At 48.4% G+C, this 17,435-nt stretch overlaps 1 protein-coding gene across 4 annotated transcripts in view; it reads left to right on the plus strand.

Annotated features, from left to right (window-relative positions):
- LOC125953449 (uncharacterized) overlaps positions 1–17,435 on the plus strand; it is a 56,577-nt gene that overhangs the window by 24,153 nt on the left and 14,989 nt on the right. Inside the window, exon 2 of one of the 4 annotated variants that reach the window (XM_049683050.1) lies at positions 5,157–5,195. The exons of 1 other annotated variant lie outside the window; for it this stretch is intronic. In XM_049683050.1, coding sequence (XP_049539007.1) covers positions 5,157–5,195 — 39 coding nt within the window. Of the gene's footprint in view, positions 1–5,156; positions 5,196–9,196; positions 10,118–17,435 lie in introns of those variants that run through there. 2 more of the 4 variants (XM_049683052.1, XM_049683053.1) reach the window with 2 other exon arrangements.

Below are 17,435 nucleotides of genomic sequence, written 5' to 3' on the forward strand. Positions count from 1 at the left end.
TAGTACCGGTTTGGTATCGGGTTTTTGGCGGAACCCGCGTGGAACAAGCGCCTGGCCGCGCGCGTGAGGATTAGGGTTGGTCCGGAAGGGCGAAAGGATACCGCGTGCGCGTTCCGGGAAGTATCCGATCCATTGCGGGCCAACGGGTATTCCGGAGAACTTTCCTCTCTCTCTCTTTCTCTCTTCTTTGCGCTCTCTTTCGCTTCCTCGTGGCGCGTGGCGCGTGTTTATCGTCTGTCAGCTGTTTTGCTGCTACTACATCACACTGAGGGGTTGTGGATCGCTAGCGTGCGCTGCGTGTGTGTGTGTTTCTCTGTTTATGGCCGGTAGCTCCGGTTTGCGAATCAAAAGCTATCTTATTCGTGCAAATCCCCCTTTTTTCTAGGGCGGGGTGAGGGTGTTCCATTGGTTTAGCTTTTGCTTTTGCTCCGCACCGCACCAAACCGGGTGCCGGTGTCTTGCTCGAAGCTCTTCAACAATTCAGCAGATTGGTGATATCACTCCGATATCGATGATAGCTGGCCGGTTTTTTTTTTGTTTTCGTTTTTGGGGGGCGAATGGAGGTTTTCCGGACGCTTTCATGCTTACCCTGCTTTCTTGCCGGGCCCCGGTCCGGGGTGTATCCGTTGACGGATGGAACGGAACCGTTTGGAAGCCAGCAATCAAGTGAAGCGTAGTGAGCGAGAGCGAGAGAGAAGGCATTTGCGACACCCGATGGTTTCCGGTCGATGAAACGACGCCCGCTCGTGGGCTCCCCTCGTCAGCGGCCTCGCCGGCGGTCAACGAGCTGTGTGAACGTGCGAGCGGAACACGCGTTCACGCGATGCTATCAATGCTACCGGCTCCGTTTTTGCATGTTTTATGCAGCCGATCTTTTCTGATCGAAGCTGATGGCTGTTGTTGTTGTTGTTCGCCAGTGTCAATTTACATTTTTGCGGAACGGTTTTGGGTGGATTGCGATTTTTATTATTCCCTCTTGATACGCTTCCGGCATTCGAGGTTGAACCAATGTTGCTCTCCACTTGCTGTTTCGCTTGCTGTATTCACAGTTGGCCGCACTGCTTTGTGCTTGTGGTGTTATTGACGCGGTTATTCACACACACGCAGACAAAAACCGCACAAAGAGGGAAGCTAAAAGCCAACTAGAAAGATGAAACGACTTCAAACAATCCACACCAGCTGGTCATTAACGAGATCTCGCCTAATGCCCTGGACCTAAACTTTTTACGGCCGTCAAAAAGTTTTCCAAATGTAAGCCCCATAAAAGCTAGCGCTGGGCCAAAAGAGTTCGAGCCACATTCGGGAGCATCCCGAGGCAGACTGTCAACGGTTTTTTTTATCTTTTCCGAAATAAAATTTACAACCGCCAACCGTCCCGGATTAGTTTCTGCGGAACGAACTGGCCATTAGTCTCCAGAGCCAGACCATTACAGATCTTGTGTGAGTGTGAAAGAGAGAGAGTAAGAGCTTTAAGAGAAAGATTTAAACAAAACTAAAACAAGAGCACAGCATCGTACTAGCATCACCGTTGTGCCAGCGCACCGGAGCATGATCTCTTCAATATTCATGTTGCGGAAGGGCTCTCACTGGTTGCAGTGTTCGTTTCCGTGCTTAAAAAATGCCAACGAATCCGTTACTTAGACGGACGCGGTTTGGCGACTGCTCCGATATCTGATCAGCAACGGTTTTCGATCGATCGGCTAATGTTGGATCGATGTCCACGCAAAATATGTCCACCGTACCGACGGAATTCGGCATCGAATGCTCGAGCGACTCCCCTCTACTCACTGGTAAGGTGCTGGTTTCGTTCACATGCCAGATGGCGCGGAAAGGATTTGTCGATTCATAATCGAATAATGTATTTATGTCTTGTCACTGACGGTGGGAAGGGCGACGGTGGCACGGAAGGTTCTTTCTAGTCACCGCTTACTCACCGGGCACTCCAAAAACCGCGCGAAGAAATATTATTTCAACGCAAAACCCCCTCACGCGTCGTCATTCCGCTGGGGCTAGATTTTGATTTCTTCGTTTTTACTACCGTCGTTTTTTTTGGGGGGACCCTTTTTGCAAGCCATTCGCGCGCACCGTGTACGCGAACCGAACCGAACCGCGGGAGCAGCACCACCTCGGCCAACTTTCGGCCGCGGCCAGAATTTATAGTCATCCATAAAATATCCGTTTTAATGATTTTTGCTACCATCTGGAGAGGAGGTTCGGCTCTGGAGAGCACCGAAACGCACCGGGCCGAGACCGATCATGGCCGTGCGTCTACAAACCGTACGTTGACTTTGGAGTCAACGCGGCAACGGCAGGTCAGTTCAGCGGCGGTGGTTCCCGGTGGTGCAAGAAAACGATAAAACCCCGAGAAGCACGTTGAACGAACGAACGAGCGGTGAGTGGTAACGTGACAGAGCAGCCGAGACCAGAGCAGCCAAGATCCTGTTGAAAACGATGGTCTTACCAGGCCGGTCTCTCCTGTCCAAACTCATTTCGATGTTTTTGGCCAAACCGTTCTCTTGTACGTTCCATTTACATTTTGTCATTTTGCTTCTTCTGCGCTCCTTCACTGCTTCGACGATGGAAAATAAATTATGCGCCAGTGGCCCCCCCACGGACGCCCGGACGCCCGATGGCACCACAAACAACCGGATTGGTCCCAAACCTGCCTTTGCCAGTGGTGGCCAGTACGGGGGCAAAAAGGAACCAACAACAAAAAAAATGTCATTGGTAAATGAAGTGTTTACAAGGAAGTAAATTAAATTTGCTTCATCAGCTCCTTTCTTAGCCACTTCTCCGGACTGAAGTGCTTCACAAAGAAGGTACACTCAGCGTTCGGGTCGAGAGTGGAGTGAACCCAGTGGAGTGTTCGCAGCACAACACGGCAGCGAGAGTGTAATGCCACTCTTCGTTACAAATTTCAAATTGATATCAATGAATCGTATTCCATTGTGCCCATCGGCGTAATGTTCATTCGTTTAACAAAAGACACCAACTAATCATAGCAATTTTTTTTAAGAAGAGAGGATTTGTATCACTGAGACACCTGAAATTATTCGATAACGAATTGTCATGGAGGCGCATGGTGCTCCACGTGACGATGGAGGCGCATGGTACTTCATGTTTTTCTTTTTGAGATTTTTGTTTGTTTTTATGATGAAATTTGCAACAATAACACATTTCAAATGTTTCATTTACTGTTAATACCACACCAAATCATTATTGCCCGATGAGCTGAACATGAGCTTGACCTACGAAGACCTAAGGCCACACCAAGTCGTTTCAGTGAGGCAGTGATTAATGACGCTCGGCGCTCTGATAACATCAACGCGTATGCCTTCGCCCTTTCATCATCACAAAAAAACCATTGCTAAACTGAAACCACCACCACCACCATTGATTGGCCTCATGTGGCTAACGACTTGCTGGCTGTGCATGCCAAAAAGTGCCACTTGGTACATGTGTACTTTCTCGTCCGGTGCCATCGGACACACACACACACACATTTGGCACACGTCTTAGAGTCACTACAGTCATTACTCAGCAAGTGGAAACGAGAATCCTGAGGGGGATGGAGAGGCGAGATCGGGAACAAGAACAAGCGCCAAACAATTTGTAAGTTCAAGATCGCACTCTGGGGAAATGACCGAAGACTGACTGGTCTTCTCGGTGGTCTCGGTCGTTTTGTACCTTCCCGCAGAGAGGTGCTCCGAGGAGAACCCTTCTGCCACACCACGAGGGAGGGTTTAGTGTGTAACAGTTGAATAGGGTAGCTCATTAGATTTGCATTGTATGTCCTCCTAGTGGCCGATTGCCGATTGCGTGTGTGTGTGACTCTCGCACCAGTCAGTCCTCCCCAGGAAGACAAGGAAAGGATCGCGAGCAACTCAAGCACTTCTCGAAGAAGAGAAGAGCAACCTGCATGATAATCGACAACAAAACTACATTGTAGCGTAGAAGAAACGTTGTGTTCCGTTGCGTTTCGTGTTTTTTCGGTTTCGTTCTCCTAGCGGTTTCGTTCTAGGTTGCTCTCTCTAGGAATGCCCATGTTCCATGTTTAGTGTACTTTAGTCGACCTTCTAGTCGAGTACTATCTTCCTACCTCCCGTTTTCTTTAGATGATCTACCTTATCTGTCTCTATACTTCCTGTTGGTAGCATTCAAAACATGTTTTCCATCGTGATGACTAGGCGTGTCAATTAGATATAATCCCTAGTTTCCCCCTGTTTTAAAAACCCCGTACCGTAGATTGATTGTAGCGACTACTGTCGTTAGTTCGTTGTTTTCGTCCATCGATAGATAGCTGCTGCTGTGGTTTTTTTATGCAGAAGCATCCTCCGGTAAATAATGATATAAAACAATTAATCATTGTGTGCTTTTCTTTCTTTCTTTCTTTCTCCTTTTCCTTCTCTCTTTCTCTCTTTTCCGCACGCTTCGTGTGTAATTCGTTCGCGTTTTGCTACTAACGATACCGGATCCGGGATGCACGGCTACACGCGTCGCGCGCCACTGAAACGAATGCGCTCTGCCCCATCAAAAACCCCTTCTTCTTCTTCTTCTTCGTCTTCTTCTTCTACGGGCTACAAAACGAACACGCCAAACACACCGGCGCCGGCACGTAATAATAATATTGCCATGGTCATGGCCTAAACTCTTCAATTTACTTGACTAATCGTTGGCGTCGCCATCGCCGTCATCGTCGTCATTGTTGACCTCGGCCATCGCCTCGCGCACCGCACCGGCCGATACGGCAATAAACGCGTCGGTCAATTTTCTCGGACATTTCACTTGCATCCCGTGCCCGTTGCCTCCGCTCCCTCTCTGGCGCTTGATGCTCATGACAATGAAATGGTCACTCGGTCACAACCACTTACCATCCTCCTCCTTCTCGTTTGCTCTCCTTCTACATCCAACAATGGCAACACCATCAACTGCGACATGGTATGACATGGCCAATTTGTGCAAAATACTAAAACCCGAACCGCAAACATTCGGAAACTATGGCAATTTGTGTGAAACAAAAAAAACCGTCGCTAACGGCCGCTGACGTAACACGTAACACGGTTTCCCGGTTTGGCAAATTGGGCCACGAATGGCGTGCCTTTGCTGTTGCTGCTCCCTCACTGCTTACTGCATAAATTTCAATTAAAAATAATTAGGAAAACGTTTTATTATCGTCAGTGACATCAAAAAAACAGGTACGGGGGTAGTAACAACATTTCTGCGACTTTCTGTTTCTTATCCAACGTTGCCTACCATATTTAATGTAGCAGAGAGAGAGATAAAGAGAGAGAGCACGCGACCGAAGGAGCGCGAAGACCTTTCTCTAACGAAAGACAGTTTGTGAAATGTCAGCAAAGAACGCTACGCATGCAAATGCAATGCCGGCAGCGTGTGGTGCGCGTTCCGATACTGGCTAGATGACTGCCATTTATGCTGACGTATGCCTCTCGCGATGATCCACTTTTAGACCCTGCTGATTGCAACAGGTCTTTCCCTTCCATTGACGTCACAGAAATAGTAAATTTTCCTGCAGAGAGCAGTAGAGGGGACATTTCATTTCAACAATTAAAAATAAACCTTTTCTATTTTCCCACGAGAAAGGTCAAGGGAGGGTAGCGATGTTGAAAGAGATATGCCAGAGTGAATTTATGCACAACCACAGCAGCATCGTCGTCAGCTGGCTTCCAATTCAAGGACAATCAAGAAATTGATTAGTTTTGTATAACTTCCTTCTACGACGATGATGCTGATGCATTGAATTGGATTATCATTGCTGCTGGTGCCACGCACGCTTTGGCTCGCATTCAGATCGAAGAACTTCGGAATCGTTCAACAGTCGTAGCAGAATGGAAAGAAGAAGAGAAGAAAAAAAAACCGGCATCACCATTGTATGGATAGCAACAAATGCCAAACAACCCATCCCGCAGCCCAATAGCCTGAATACACGGCCCCCGGCACAGATCCGGCGGCGACTGTTGATGCCCTGGCATAACTTTCGGCGTTAAGAGTTGCACAATTGGCTTCTCTCTCTGGCTAGCCAACTAGCAGAAAGCATACCGAAGCTGGTGCTAGAGCACTCTTGGCGTACCAAACAGATCCAGGCACTAGCGTTCACTCCAGCGCCACCACCACCACCGTTACCGTTAGTCCCATGGGGAAAGGGTCGTTTGGATCGTTGAGGATTTTGCTTTCCTTTTTTACTGCTTTGCCTTCGCTTCCCGTCAGACCCATCAGAGCAGAGAATCACGAATCGGTTTCTCTGCCCTTCATCTCATTTCAAAGTTGAATGATAAAGAAGATGCAGGAAATTGGCTGCACGTAATGCGCTCCTCAGCTCCTTTCTCTCTCCAGATTTCATGGTTCGACGAATCTGTTTACGAATCCCGCTCGATCAGAGCACCAGCAGCAGCAGCAGACCCAACACGGCGAGCTGGTTGTTGCTGGTGAATACTAATTGGCATCAACTACGAAATTGACATTCACGTCTGACAGAATGGACAGATACGGATATATAGAGACACTCGCTCTCGAAGCTTCGGCTATTCTACTTAACCACTTCCAGTGTATAATCGAAATCAGCAAAAGCTCAATCGAAATAGCGCAAACACGGTCGAGAAACCGTAGCCCCGTTACCCCGTAGGATTAGAGTGAATGATTTATCTAAACGGAGCGCATAAGCACCGTTCGGGTTTTAAAGATTATGACCCCCATATCGGGTTCCCTTTCTCCGGTTCTCCGGATGATGAGGAAGCATGTTTCTGCGGCAGCCGCTCGGAAACTGCCAACTCACCAGGCAGCTGGCGAACGAGTTGTTGAATGCCGGCGGCAAAAAAAAAACCACCACGCCACCAGCTTGTAACGGATTGGAACAGCTCCAATCAGTTCAGCCTGCCACATTCATCCCCCCAATGTGGCACCCCAAAAAGCTGTCCGGCCTTAAGTGTTCCTTCGGTTGCTTCTACAGAGAACCAGACACTCACCATGAGGCGGTCCCGGTCTCTTCCGGTTCCGAGTATTACTAATGTGTCGCTCCGGGAGTTCTTTTCATCGGCGGAACTCTATGCCATTGCTTTGAAACACTCCAGTGCCAGGCCAGGCCAGGCCGGGCCAGACCAGCAGCATGCACTTACGGTGATTACGGATGTTGCTCTCGCGGACGACGCGAATGCTGGTGGAAAATAATTAAGTCTGCAGTACACGTTCTGCTGGCTCTGGTTTGTAAAATATTGCATCCGGTCGGTGTATACTTCTGCACAAACATATATACACACACACACACACACACGGGCGTGCGCTCGGTTATTACTCGTATCCACGTTTATTTATGTCTATGACAGCTTATTAGCTCAGCATACACACTCCTCCTTCTCCTTCTCCTGCTGCTGACGCTCCTGCCATGGCGCTTAAAACTCATATCTGGTACTCGAGCGCATCCATGGAGGCATATGTTGGCCTCTAGTTTTTATTGCGCCCCGAACCAACTATTGACTAATTGAAGCCGGAACCCGCTCAGTACCAGCGGATGATGCAATGGTACCCGTACGCGTACATCGTGCCGCCAATTGTTACACGTTGGCTTAATTAAAAATTATATTTTCATTCCCCTGCTGCGGAATGGTCGACAAATCGATTTGTTTTAATTGAAATCGAATGTCCGGTGAGACCGCGATGAACTGTCCCCGGGGGTCTTGTCAATGATGTTTCGGGATGTTTACTTCAAAAGGTATGCCCCTCTGCCCCCGATTGGGAATGCCATCCCATGCCCCCCACCGCGCCATGGTTCCATCTGCTGACCTGGCTGCTCTCGGCTCGGCTCGGCTCTCGAGGTAGCACTAATCATTGGAAACCAGCTCAACGATGTCATTTGCTAATTACCTCGAGGGACATCAGCATGAAATTGGATCCCCCAGCCACAAATAGAGCAGAGTAGAGTGCAGAGAGGTGCTTGCTTGCTTGCTTGGTTGGTTGGTTGGTTGACGTGTCCGTGTGTCTTTCCATTCGCCACCATTCGTCCATCATTGGGTAGCGATTCGGGCGATCGAGTAGAACTGTTGGCGCCATTCCACCGGGACCCACTGGGACAGTTAACCAACATGAACGTCTTCAAGCTGCGCGCTGTGCGTGTGTGTGTGTGTGTTCGTGGAATCTTAAGAAAAACCAATTTACGATTACGAACCAGATGTTTGGGTAAGCATTGGTAAGGAAAACACTTGCTTTTTATGGGTCTCTAAAGCTAAATTAAAAGTGTCTGTCGAATCAACGAACTACTAACTACTGACACCACTTTCACGCCATTGGCATCGTTGGCTTATTTATAGAAGGCAGAGGAATCTAATCCCGTTACGCCGCATTTCTTTACATGCGTTAGATCCCTTTTACACGTATAATAGAATGATGTTGTGCGCAAATCTTACGCATTAACTTTGGGTGCGCGCTCGTTTAATACATCGACATGGGGAACATATAAAATGTTCAACCATGTTCAACGACAATCCAGAAAAAGATGATTCCCAAAAAACACGATCACCATCACCTCGTCGTACAGTGCAAGTGCCAGTGAGTCAGTCCCAAGTGTCAACCCGCTAACCAGTAAATCAGTTCGCCCACGATCATTTACCGTCCGACACTTGTGCTGGATCTCCGTCCGCAGCCGTTGACCACATGTTGACCACCGGGCTATACTACCGGCTATACGGCCGCGCACGCCCTCGTGTTGGTGTCATTTTGCACCAGTCGCAAGGGATTATTTACACTTTACCGTGGTGCACAGGTGCACAGTGTGCCAAGTGGAATGGCCAAAACTGCTCTTCGATTGAACCCATTAACAATTAACATACAAAAATTCCGATAAATAGAAATGGTAACAATGGTTTTATAAATGGAAGCAACCGTAGCAGCAGCAGCACAGTAACTACCGGCAGCGTGTCCGATCCCCAAGCGACAGATCATTAACGACGTTTTTTCATTCATCACCGCCCATGTCTACGAGACGAGTCTACGAGACGCTACCATTGGCCATGGTCACCACCCTCAATGGCCTCACACTTGCGATCTTTTTCTCTGTCTCTCATTCTGTGCTTCTCTCCTTCTCTGGCTGGCTTACTGCAACCACTAGGCGGTGTGTCTCCACGTAAAGCACCGCGAAGAAAACGAGATGAGATGAGTTTTACACCTCACCTCAAACGACACACACACATCCGATCGTGGGTCGCGACGCGCGAAGATCGCCAACCGACCGTCAGTTGAGATTTCGGTCGCGTTCGCGTAAGATCATCATCGTCGTCGTCCGAACGGAACGTTATTATAGCCCGCGACCTTTTACCGAGCCGAGATCGGACTTGGTCGGTGATTTCCCAATCGACAGCCCGGTGCTGGCGTGTATGGCGTGGCGCTTGTGACGTCTTGTCTCTTGATTATTGTGTCCCGTCCCACCCATGGTTGACCTTTCGCTCCTGATGCTTCTGCTCTCGATCATCGGTATTCAAAGTGTTCGAAGCGCCGCGGCCACGGCATTCTAATTCGGTACAAATCCCGCCACCGCCTCAAGGTTAGACTCACGTGTTCCTCGAAAGGATAGTGAAGCAGCGTGTAAAAGTAAAAAGAGTGTTGTTTATATTTTCCAAGACACAAGAGGAAAAAACCACACATACTGTATTGTAAATTAGATTGTTTTTTTTGTTTTTTGACCGGTCGGTACCGGTTTGTGATTGTTGTTCAGCGAAAGTGTCGTTGGAATAATTTACCAAAATTACCCAGCATATTAGCCCAACACACCAACCGGCACGCACTGAGCGAAGGCGAAAGCGGAGGCCCGTAATCGTGCCACAATATCAACCAGCACCGCCTGACGTCGGAGCCCCCGGCGCCTAACCAGAAGGAAGGCATAGAAAACCGTCGAAGAGATCCTCCTTCCCGTCGGCCTTGAAAATGAATTTAATGTTTCGGAAAAATATGCGCGAGGGAGGCGGGCGCGCTGGTGGTGGCGGGTCGAAGAGCAAGATAACGGGTCGCCATCAGCGGAAAACGCGCGACAGCTATGGTGGTGGCGGATCGGACGAGTGCCACTATCGGACGCACATTTTCTTCTCGCCGGCCCGTCTTCAGCAGGACAATGAAGGTGGTTATTATCAACCGAATAAGAAAAAAAAACAACAACCAACTGACCATCGACCTATCATCCATTCTCATCCACCCCCCTTCATTACCACTCACATACCATCTTGTTAAGCTAACAAACCACCTCACCCCACCTTGGTCTGTCTGTTGATCGATTTTCATCGGGCGCACCGGAGATCGGACGGATTTTCTCAAAATTCCTTCAGGCCGCTGTCACCGTGGTCGGGGAATTCATTCATGGAAAAATTGTCGACATTAAGTTAGTTGGCAGCTACCGTTGGTGCCAGTTTACTCAAATTAGACACTCGGACCCTGAGCCAGCCAGCCAGCACATGCAAAACCCTTATGTGCTCGGGGATCAATCGATTGCGCTGCCACCGTGTAGCGAATTTAGCGAACCTTCGCGCGGCCGGGAATTTGCGAAACGAGGAAAAATATTTTCCTGTCGTGTTTCAAAACACCAAACGACCAGACGACCGACCGACCGGCCGATGGTGACGATGAAAATCGAAACGCGAATTTCGCCCTCCCCCCACCAAATTCACGTTTGTCACGATTGACGTGACGTGCTATTGGTTTCCACTCTTGCCAACCCCCGGGGGGACCCAATCCTTTTTCACCTCCATCAGAATCTGCGCTCCATTTCATTCGATCACACCCCACAACCAAACAGGCCCACCACCATCCACTCCCTGTCTGCTCCTCATTGCTCATGGTCCCTCCTCCTTCCTCCTTCACCTCCTACTTTTCCTTCCATCCAACATTCATACATGTATATATATTCCCCATGTGATTTTTAAAAATAAATGTAATTTTGTGCGCTCTCTCTGGCATTTTGTCAAAATGAAAACCAACAACAACAACAACAACAACAACAGCAGCAACAACAACAGCAAAAAAAGAAGCAAATAATAATATAACCAAAGCGCCTCGAAGCCGGTTTTTGGGGGAGGGAGCGCGTTTTCACGTGAAAAAAAAATCGCGCCTTTTTTGTTTTGTTGCTCTCTCTCTCTCTTTTTTTTTTCTCTTTTTTTTTCCTATGTGGTTGTCATCTTCTTTTCGTTCACTTCTGCTGCTGATACTGCTGCTGCTGCTCCATTCTTTGCACTTCGTTTTATCTGTATCTGCCCCTGTCTGTCGCTCTGTTCTTCGCTCTCTTTGCACAATTCCACTCGTAGATCTTTTCTCCGTTTTCGGAATCCTATTTCCATAAATTTTCCCTTCCCCCCGGTTTACCTGCTCCTTTATCCATTGGCATTCATCAATCCAACGGCCCAGTTGTTTGACTCTCACTGCTCACTGCTCCATCTTTCTACGTTTTGGTAATGGTAATGCAATTTTGAGAAACACTTTTACATCGACTGATTTACTGGCACATATCCGTCCGTCCGCTAGTCATTGCAATCGCAATCCGGGGATCTATCTGATTGAAGGAATCCATGTGACATGCTGATACCTGCTGGTATTCCTTTCGTATCTTTTGTGAGATTGTGTTGATTTATGCTCGTATGCAAAATCTGAAACCAATCTGATGGAAATGAAACATCTGTCCGAGGTTCCGAGTCCTGGGAAAACTAATTTCCTCTGTGGCCAAAATAAAAACGGACCCCGGAGTCGTGGTGTGAAATATCGATCATCATGTAACGCTTCCCGCTCGCAAACGTTGATCGACATGCGTTTGCGTTTGGTTACGGGGCCTGTTTTTAAACGTTGGCCATCGAACACTGCTGCTGCCGTTGGTTGCTTTTTCATCTATTATTTTTTTAACCGTTATCCCACCAGTGCGGATCACATTTCCGTTCGTGTGTCAAGTTCATGACACTGTCCATTCGCGTCTGTCGACAGCACAAAGTGATCGTTTCGAAAAAATGCCACCAATGTTTGGACTTATGCTGTCGATTCGCAGCCGAGACACATGCCGAGAGTCGAGTTCTTTCATTTGCTTGTCTGGATTATCGGCAAACGATCGTCTTTGATTGGCATCATTTGGGAAAGAAAGACAACATTTGTTTGACTTTTGCTTTCCGAGACACGCACATTAGCACACGCTCCGTAAGCTCGTGGGTGTTTGCGAGTGCTAGTTAACAGCAACAAGCAACAAACGTAGTACATAATATATAAACGAGGCGACCGAGTTTATGTTCGTTTAAAGATTTAATCCCAAACGGCGCACAACACAACAGAAAACGGTTCGATCAACCACCTCCTGGATCTGCTGCGAATGTTTTGGATGAGCCCGAATCTTGTCATACACCTAATTTCCTGTGACACAGCTACAGAGAAGAGCGGCTCGTTGGCGATGGCTATAGGGACGCCGGAAATAATTTGCCGGTCATTAACGCGAAACACGCTTCGGTACGTTTATTTTTGGGTTTTTGTAGTTCGATGAGCGAGTCGGGAAGCGAGGGGGGGGGGGGGCGAATAATATTCAGGCAAATACTGGTTCGAGCAGATGCGTGCTGTCTTACAGCACACCGATACAGCGGCAATGTCTCCCCCATCTGGTAGTATCCCGCGCGGCAGTAACGCTCAAAAGATGTTTTCCATTCCGACGAAAGTCAATCGTGTCGGTGGCATCCAGTTGAGAACCGCTTCGTGCATTCTATTCAACTCTGTCAACACGCCATCACATGAGTCGGGAAAAAAGGAAGAAATATGATGTTAACTTTTTGGTCCCACTGCCTTAACTGCCTGCCAGGTAGCAGTTCCATCGGCAACACCCGGTGTTCTGGGCTGTGCCCAAGTGCCAGTCAGCGCTACAAAACACTGAGGCACATCATAATGCAGTTAGGATGGTGGCGATGGGTGGCTGGGGGGTATGTAGTTCATACCATCGCCCTGTTTCTTCTCTTCGCCTTGTATACGACCGAACGAACTAAGCGTTACAACATGGCGGCCACCGATGCCGTCCAAAAAGTTTCTCCTTCACGGTTCACGCAAGGACCATCATCTCATCATCTGGCTGCTGCTGCTGCTGTCTTTTTCCAGGAGTCCAGAAGTCTTCGAACATCCGAAGCAGCGGAGGGATCTGAAGAAGTGCGCGAGCATTTCAACTTCTGCACTAGAATGCAAAAAACGCGAGCTCCAGGAAAACGTTCTCCACCCCCATAGCAGCACCAGAAGTCGATGCCGAAAGGACGCTTTAGCCGCTTAGACGCCGCCCATACTTTGCTTTGTTTCTTCGGTGCCGAAAGAGACGAGTGTTGATGTTTTTGATGCTAGAGTCGCCATGCTGCGAGCCATGCCCGGGGCCCGGGAGAATGGAGAAACAAACGGGAACAAAAAGGGCGGGCGGATGGTTTGCCGCCACCGCCACCTCGGTTGTTGTTTTATTTGCGGGCATGATTATTAAACGCAAACAACTTTCGGCTGCGATCCCGGCTTCAGTACCAAACCCGAGAGCCTTGGTACTAAGATTGGTAGTAGCTCGCTGGCGCCCGGTGCCATTATTAGCATTCACACGCACGCCGGCTACTCCCTTGATGCTGGTGGTGGTGGCGGCTACTTCGAGATTTCCTATCGCCGCTTCCGAAAGCGGCAAGAATATTCTCGCCGCCGTTGGTGGCAAAAGCCTCGTTTATCATTCACACTCACCGCAGGCTCGCAGCGTGTGTTGTGTAACGCTTCGCTGTTGGTATTCGGTTGTGTGTGTTGGAGGAAGCAAAACACGCCTGGATTTGTTGGAAAGTTAAGCAGGAAAATGGTTTGGCACTAGCAGCACTAGCAAAGTTTGTGAAACTTTCAAAGTTTCACCCCATCCATCGTATGACACACGACGGTCCATAATAGGAAAAACTATTTCCAATTTACCCAGACAAACCTGCTGCCTTCCGTGACTGCTGAAGGTAGCACACACAGCGATGCAGTGATCGATCCTGTCTGCCAATGGCCGGAGACACATTCACACACACACACGCTCACACGCTCTTCCACCTGTCAATACGGCGGGAAAAGGAAAACAATCGACCACCGATCACGGTGTGGGGCGGTGCGGTTGTGTCACTTTACATAATGAACATATTTTCTTCGCCAATATTTGCAAAAACACTTCCACCAGCCCACGGAGTGGAGGTGGGAGTGGGAGTGGGTGTGTTTCAAATTTCTTCGACAAATCTGTCCCCCCAAAAACCTGGGAGTGGTGCGAACCTTTACCTGGCCGTTTTTTTGGGCCCCTTCGGCCCTGTCGGCGATGGATCGGCGACAGCTGTCAGGATTTATTGAAGTGTTGGCCGTGTTTGGAAAACGCCTGTTGACGAACACGGACCCGCTGTGTCGCTGCAGGGTCGCTGCCTGGCATGCGGTTTTCGTAATCGAAAACATTTTGCGCACAACGTTCCATGACTGAGGTTGAGAGAGAGAATGTTCTTTTTAGTAATTTATGTTTTACATGTTCTGTTTTTTTCTAAATGTCAATTTTGGCATTAATCGAAGAATAACAGGAAAATGTACTTGGGGCAACTTTGACGCCGTGGTTCATACTAGCATAAAAAAATAACTAGGCTAATTCTTTTGAACATGTTGCCCACTTCACGGGCACATAATTTAGCAAATAGCCCCACCAGGGGTTTTGTCAAGTTTTTTTACACTCTTTTGTGTCTCCCTATATGTAAAGGAATATGGAATAAAACAAAATTCGCGTATCCCTGAAGATGGAACAAACAAATGCGATACATACGGAAAAAAGTACATTTTTGCAGATATGCTTCCCTAGAATTTACGTCAAGACTGTATTCTTTCATGTATTTTCCTCAAACTATGATCTAATACTCTTCAAAAGTGCTAGTTCATTATAGTAATAACGACAAAAATATGGAATTTGATTATTTTATCAGAAAAATATCGCCAAACTGATGTTTTTTCTGACCCAAATTAACGTAAGCCTCGCTTTTGATTGCCACATCGAATGGCTTCCAAAAAATAATGGAACGAGAATGGCTGGTAGCTCCACCGAAATGGTACCTAAGGGTTATTACAATTCAAAATACTCGAACCCCCGCCTCAATTAGTTTATTACTCATTTGTGCGTGACGTATGGATCTGCGGATCGTGAAAGTCGCCGAACATAAGTTATCAAATGTTTTGCATTCCATTTTCGGATGACGTTATGGCAATTAACCTTTGGCCCAAAAAAAAAAAACACCATCCTGCCGAACGGCAGGACGGCTGGTATGCCACGCGAGATTAACGAAGGAACGGGAATGTGTGACAAAGCACACTCCGAGCTGGCGGAACGAATGACCGCCACCGCTGCCGCTGCTGGATGAATGTCAAAAACTTTAAAAAACCTAATCACTTTACGGCTCACGCTAGCTCATTGGCTTGGCGGCTGACGATGCGCTCCCCACGTGTCGGGCTCCCATTATTATCCTTCTTCACCCTTGTTGAAGCACAACAAACGATTGCGGGTGACCCATCAGTTGTCACCATAAATCTTTGCCTGACAAAACGGTCCGAACGAACCCTTCCTTCGGGCCCGAGATACGGCGGCGCGTCGTTGGACTCGCTTTCCGGTAGATCTCTGTCATCTCTGGCTCTGGCAGCTTAGTCACGGACGACGGCGCCGAGAACGAACTAAACCTAGCGCGGCCCAGCCCAACCCCAACTACTCGGTGGCAATGTTTGTCATCATTTGTCATCAGCTTCACCATTACTGGACTGGGGGCTCGGAATAGTGTGACAATGCGTTTCCATGACAAACACACACACGTACGCGTGTCAGTGTGTAGATTGTTGGTTTTGTTGCGAAAAATCTGAAAACATTCAATATTTGCAATATTTATTGCGAAAATATTGAAACGAAGAACTTGTTTGCCTACGCGATGGAATCATTAGCAGCAACAGCAGCAGCATCAAGCGCACCTTGAGACGTCGTCGGATGTCAGCCGGAGCTCTTCAGTTCCATGAGCGAGAGCGGTGTCGTCGATGAAACCAGAACCTAGCTGCTAGACGCTAACGAAAATATGGCTGTGGCACCTGTCGTTACGGTACAGATGGTGTGTCATGGATGCTACACGTCACCGTCACGTCATCGGCCGGGCCGGCAGTCTATAGGCGGTCATCGTCGCCGACATCCAACCTTGGGAGCATCACTGTTTGACACACATTTTGCTCGGAGAAAACAGAAAAAAAACAGGAAAAAACCGATCAAAGAGCACGGTATGCTACCACGGCGTGGAGGCAGGCGGGAGGATACATTTCCAGCGCACCAAACAACATGTTTGACATGCAAACTTTAGATAATGTATCACTTCCATCATCCACGATTCCCTTCACTCCTGCGCTCCCATCGTAGATACGCCATTAGCGTGGAATCGGTGGCCATACCGAGGACGAGAGAGGGAGAAGGGGAACGCTCGGTAACTCAATTTGTTATCCGTTTCCGACGACGCGCAGCATGATCGGTTCTCGGGACTACCGCACGGCGTACGTGGATGTGCGCCATTGATGACAATTCCATTTCATAAATGGAAATAGAGCCTGCCGTTGCCACCCGTTCCACCTCCTTTCGTTTTTCTAATTCAACCAACACAACAAGCTGCCGGAAAGGGACAGAAGGTGGTCCCCAGTGGAGAGCGAGAGCGTGTCCTTCATCGGCGCTTCAACGATGGTTTAATTATCGCGAGCAACATGGGCAACCCCGGGAGGGGGCGCAAACCTACCTACGTCAGACTGGAGGAGGGCCACACATTCCGAAAGAAAACCCTGTCCCCGATGTCACCAACCGCCCACTCTGCTCGTCCTCGTGCTCCAGCTCTCTCTTTCTCTCCTGTTGCCTCTGTACTAGTTGTATGTTTCAACCAGTCCACCAGCACCACCACCACTAGCAGCCAATCGGTTTGGTTTTCGCTTCGGCAGTTTTCGATCGATCGAAGCCTCGAGGTTATGAATGTTTCAATGACATATCTATTCCACTGTCCGCTACAGCCATTGCCATTGCCGAATGCACTTCGATGCGCTATCAGCAAGCCTTTTGTCGCAGCCAACCAGCCGGCAAGTGTCCGCGCCAGCGTTATTGTAATGCAATGCGAATTGCTTCGCAACATGATTCATCGTTTATGCATCGTTTGAGCGAGCTAAAGTGACATCCCAAAAGTGAGACAACATACCAACCTGTACTGTCAAATTTAGCTTGTTGTTTTTTTTTACCAGTTCTCCACTTCAACAACCGCGAACGGTAACGCGTAAAACCGTTAATGTTGTTACAAGCCAAGCCCACACAGCACAGCATATCACAGCTACCCTTCACCCACCGAATCCGATCTCGATCCCTCGAGGGAACATTTAAAATGTGGAAGACCCTTCCACCTTCATCCATTCCC

This window comes from Anopheles darlingi, chromosome 3 (assembly GCF_943734745.1).
Source record: "Anopheles darlingi chromosome 3, idAnoDarlMG_H_01, whole genome shotgun sequence".
In the NCBI taxonomy this organism is placed as follows: Eukaryota; Metazoa; Arthropoda; class Insecta; order Diptera; family Culicidae; genus Anopheles; species Anopheles darlingi.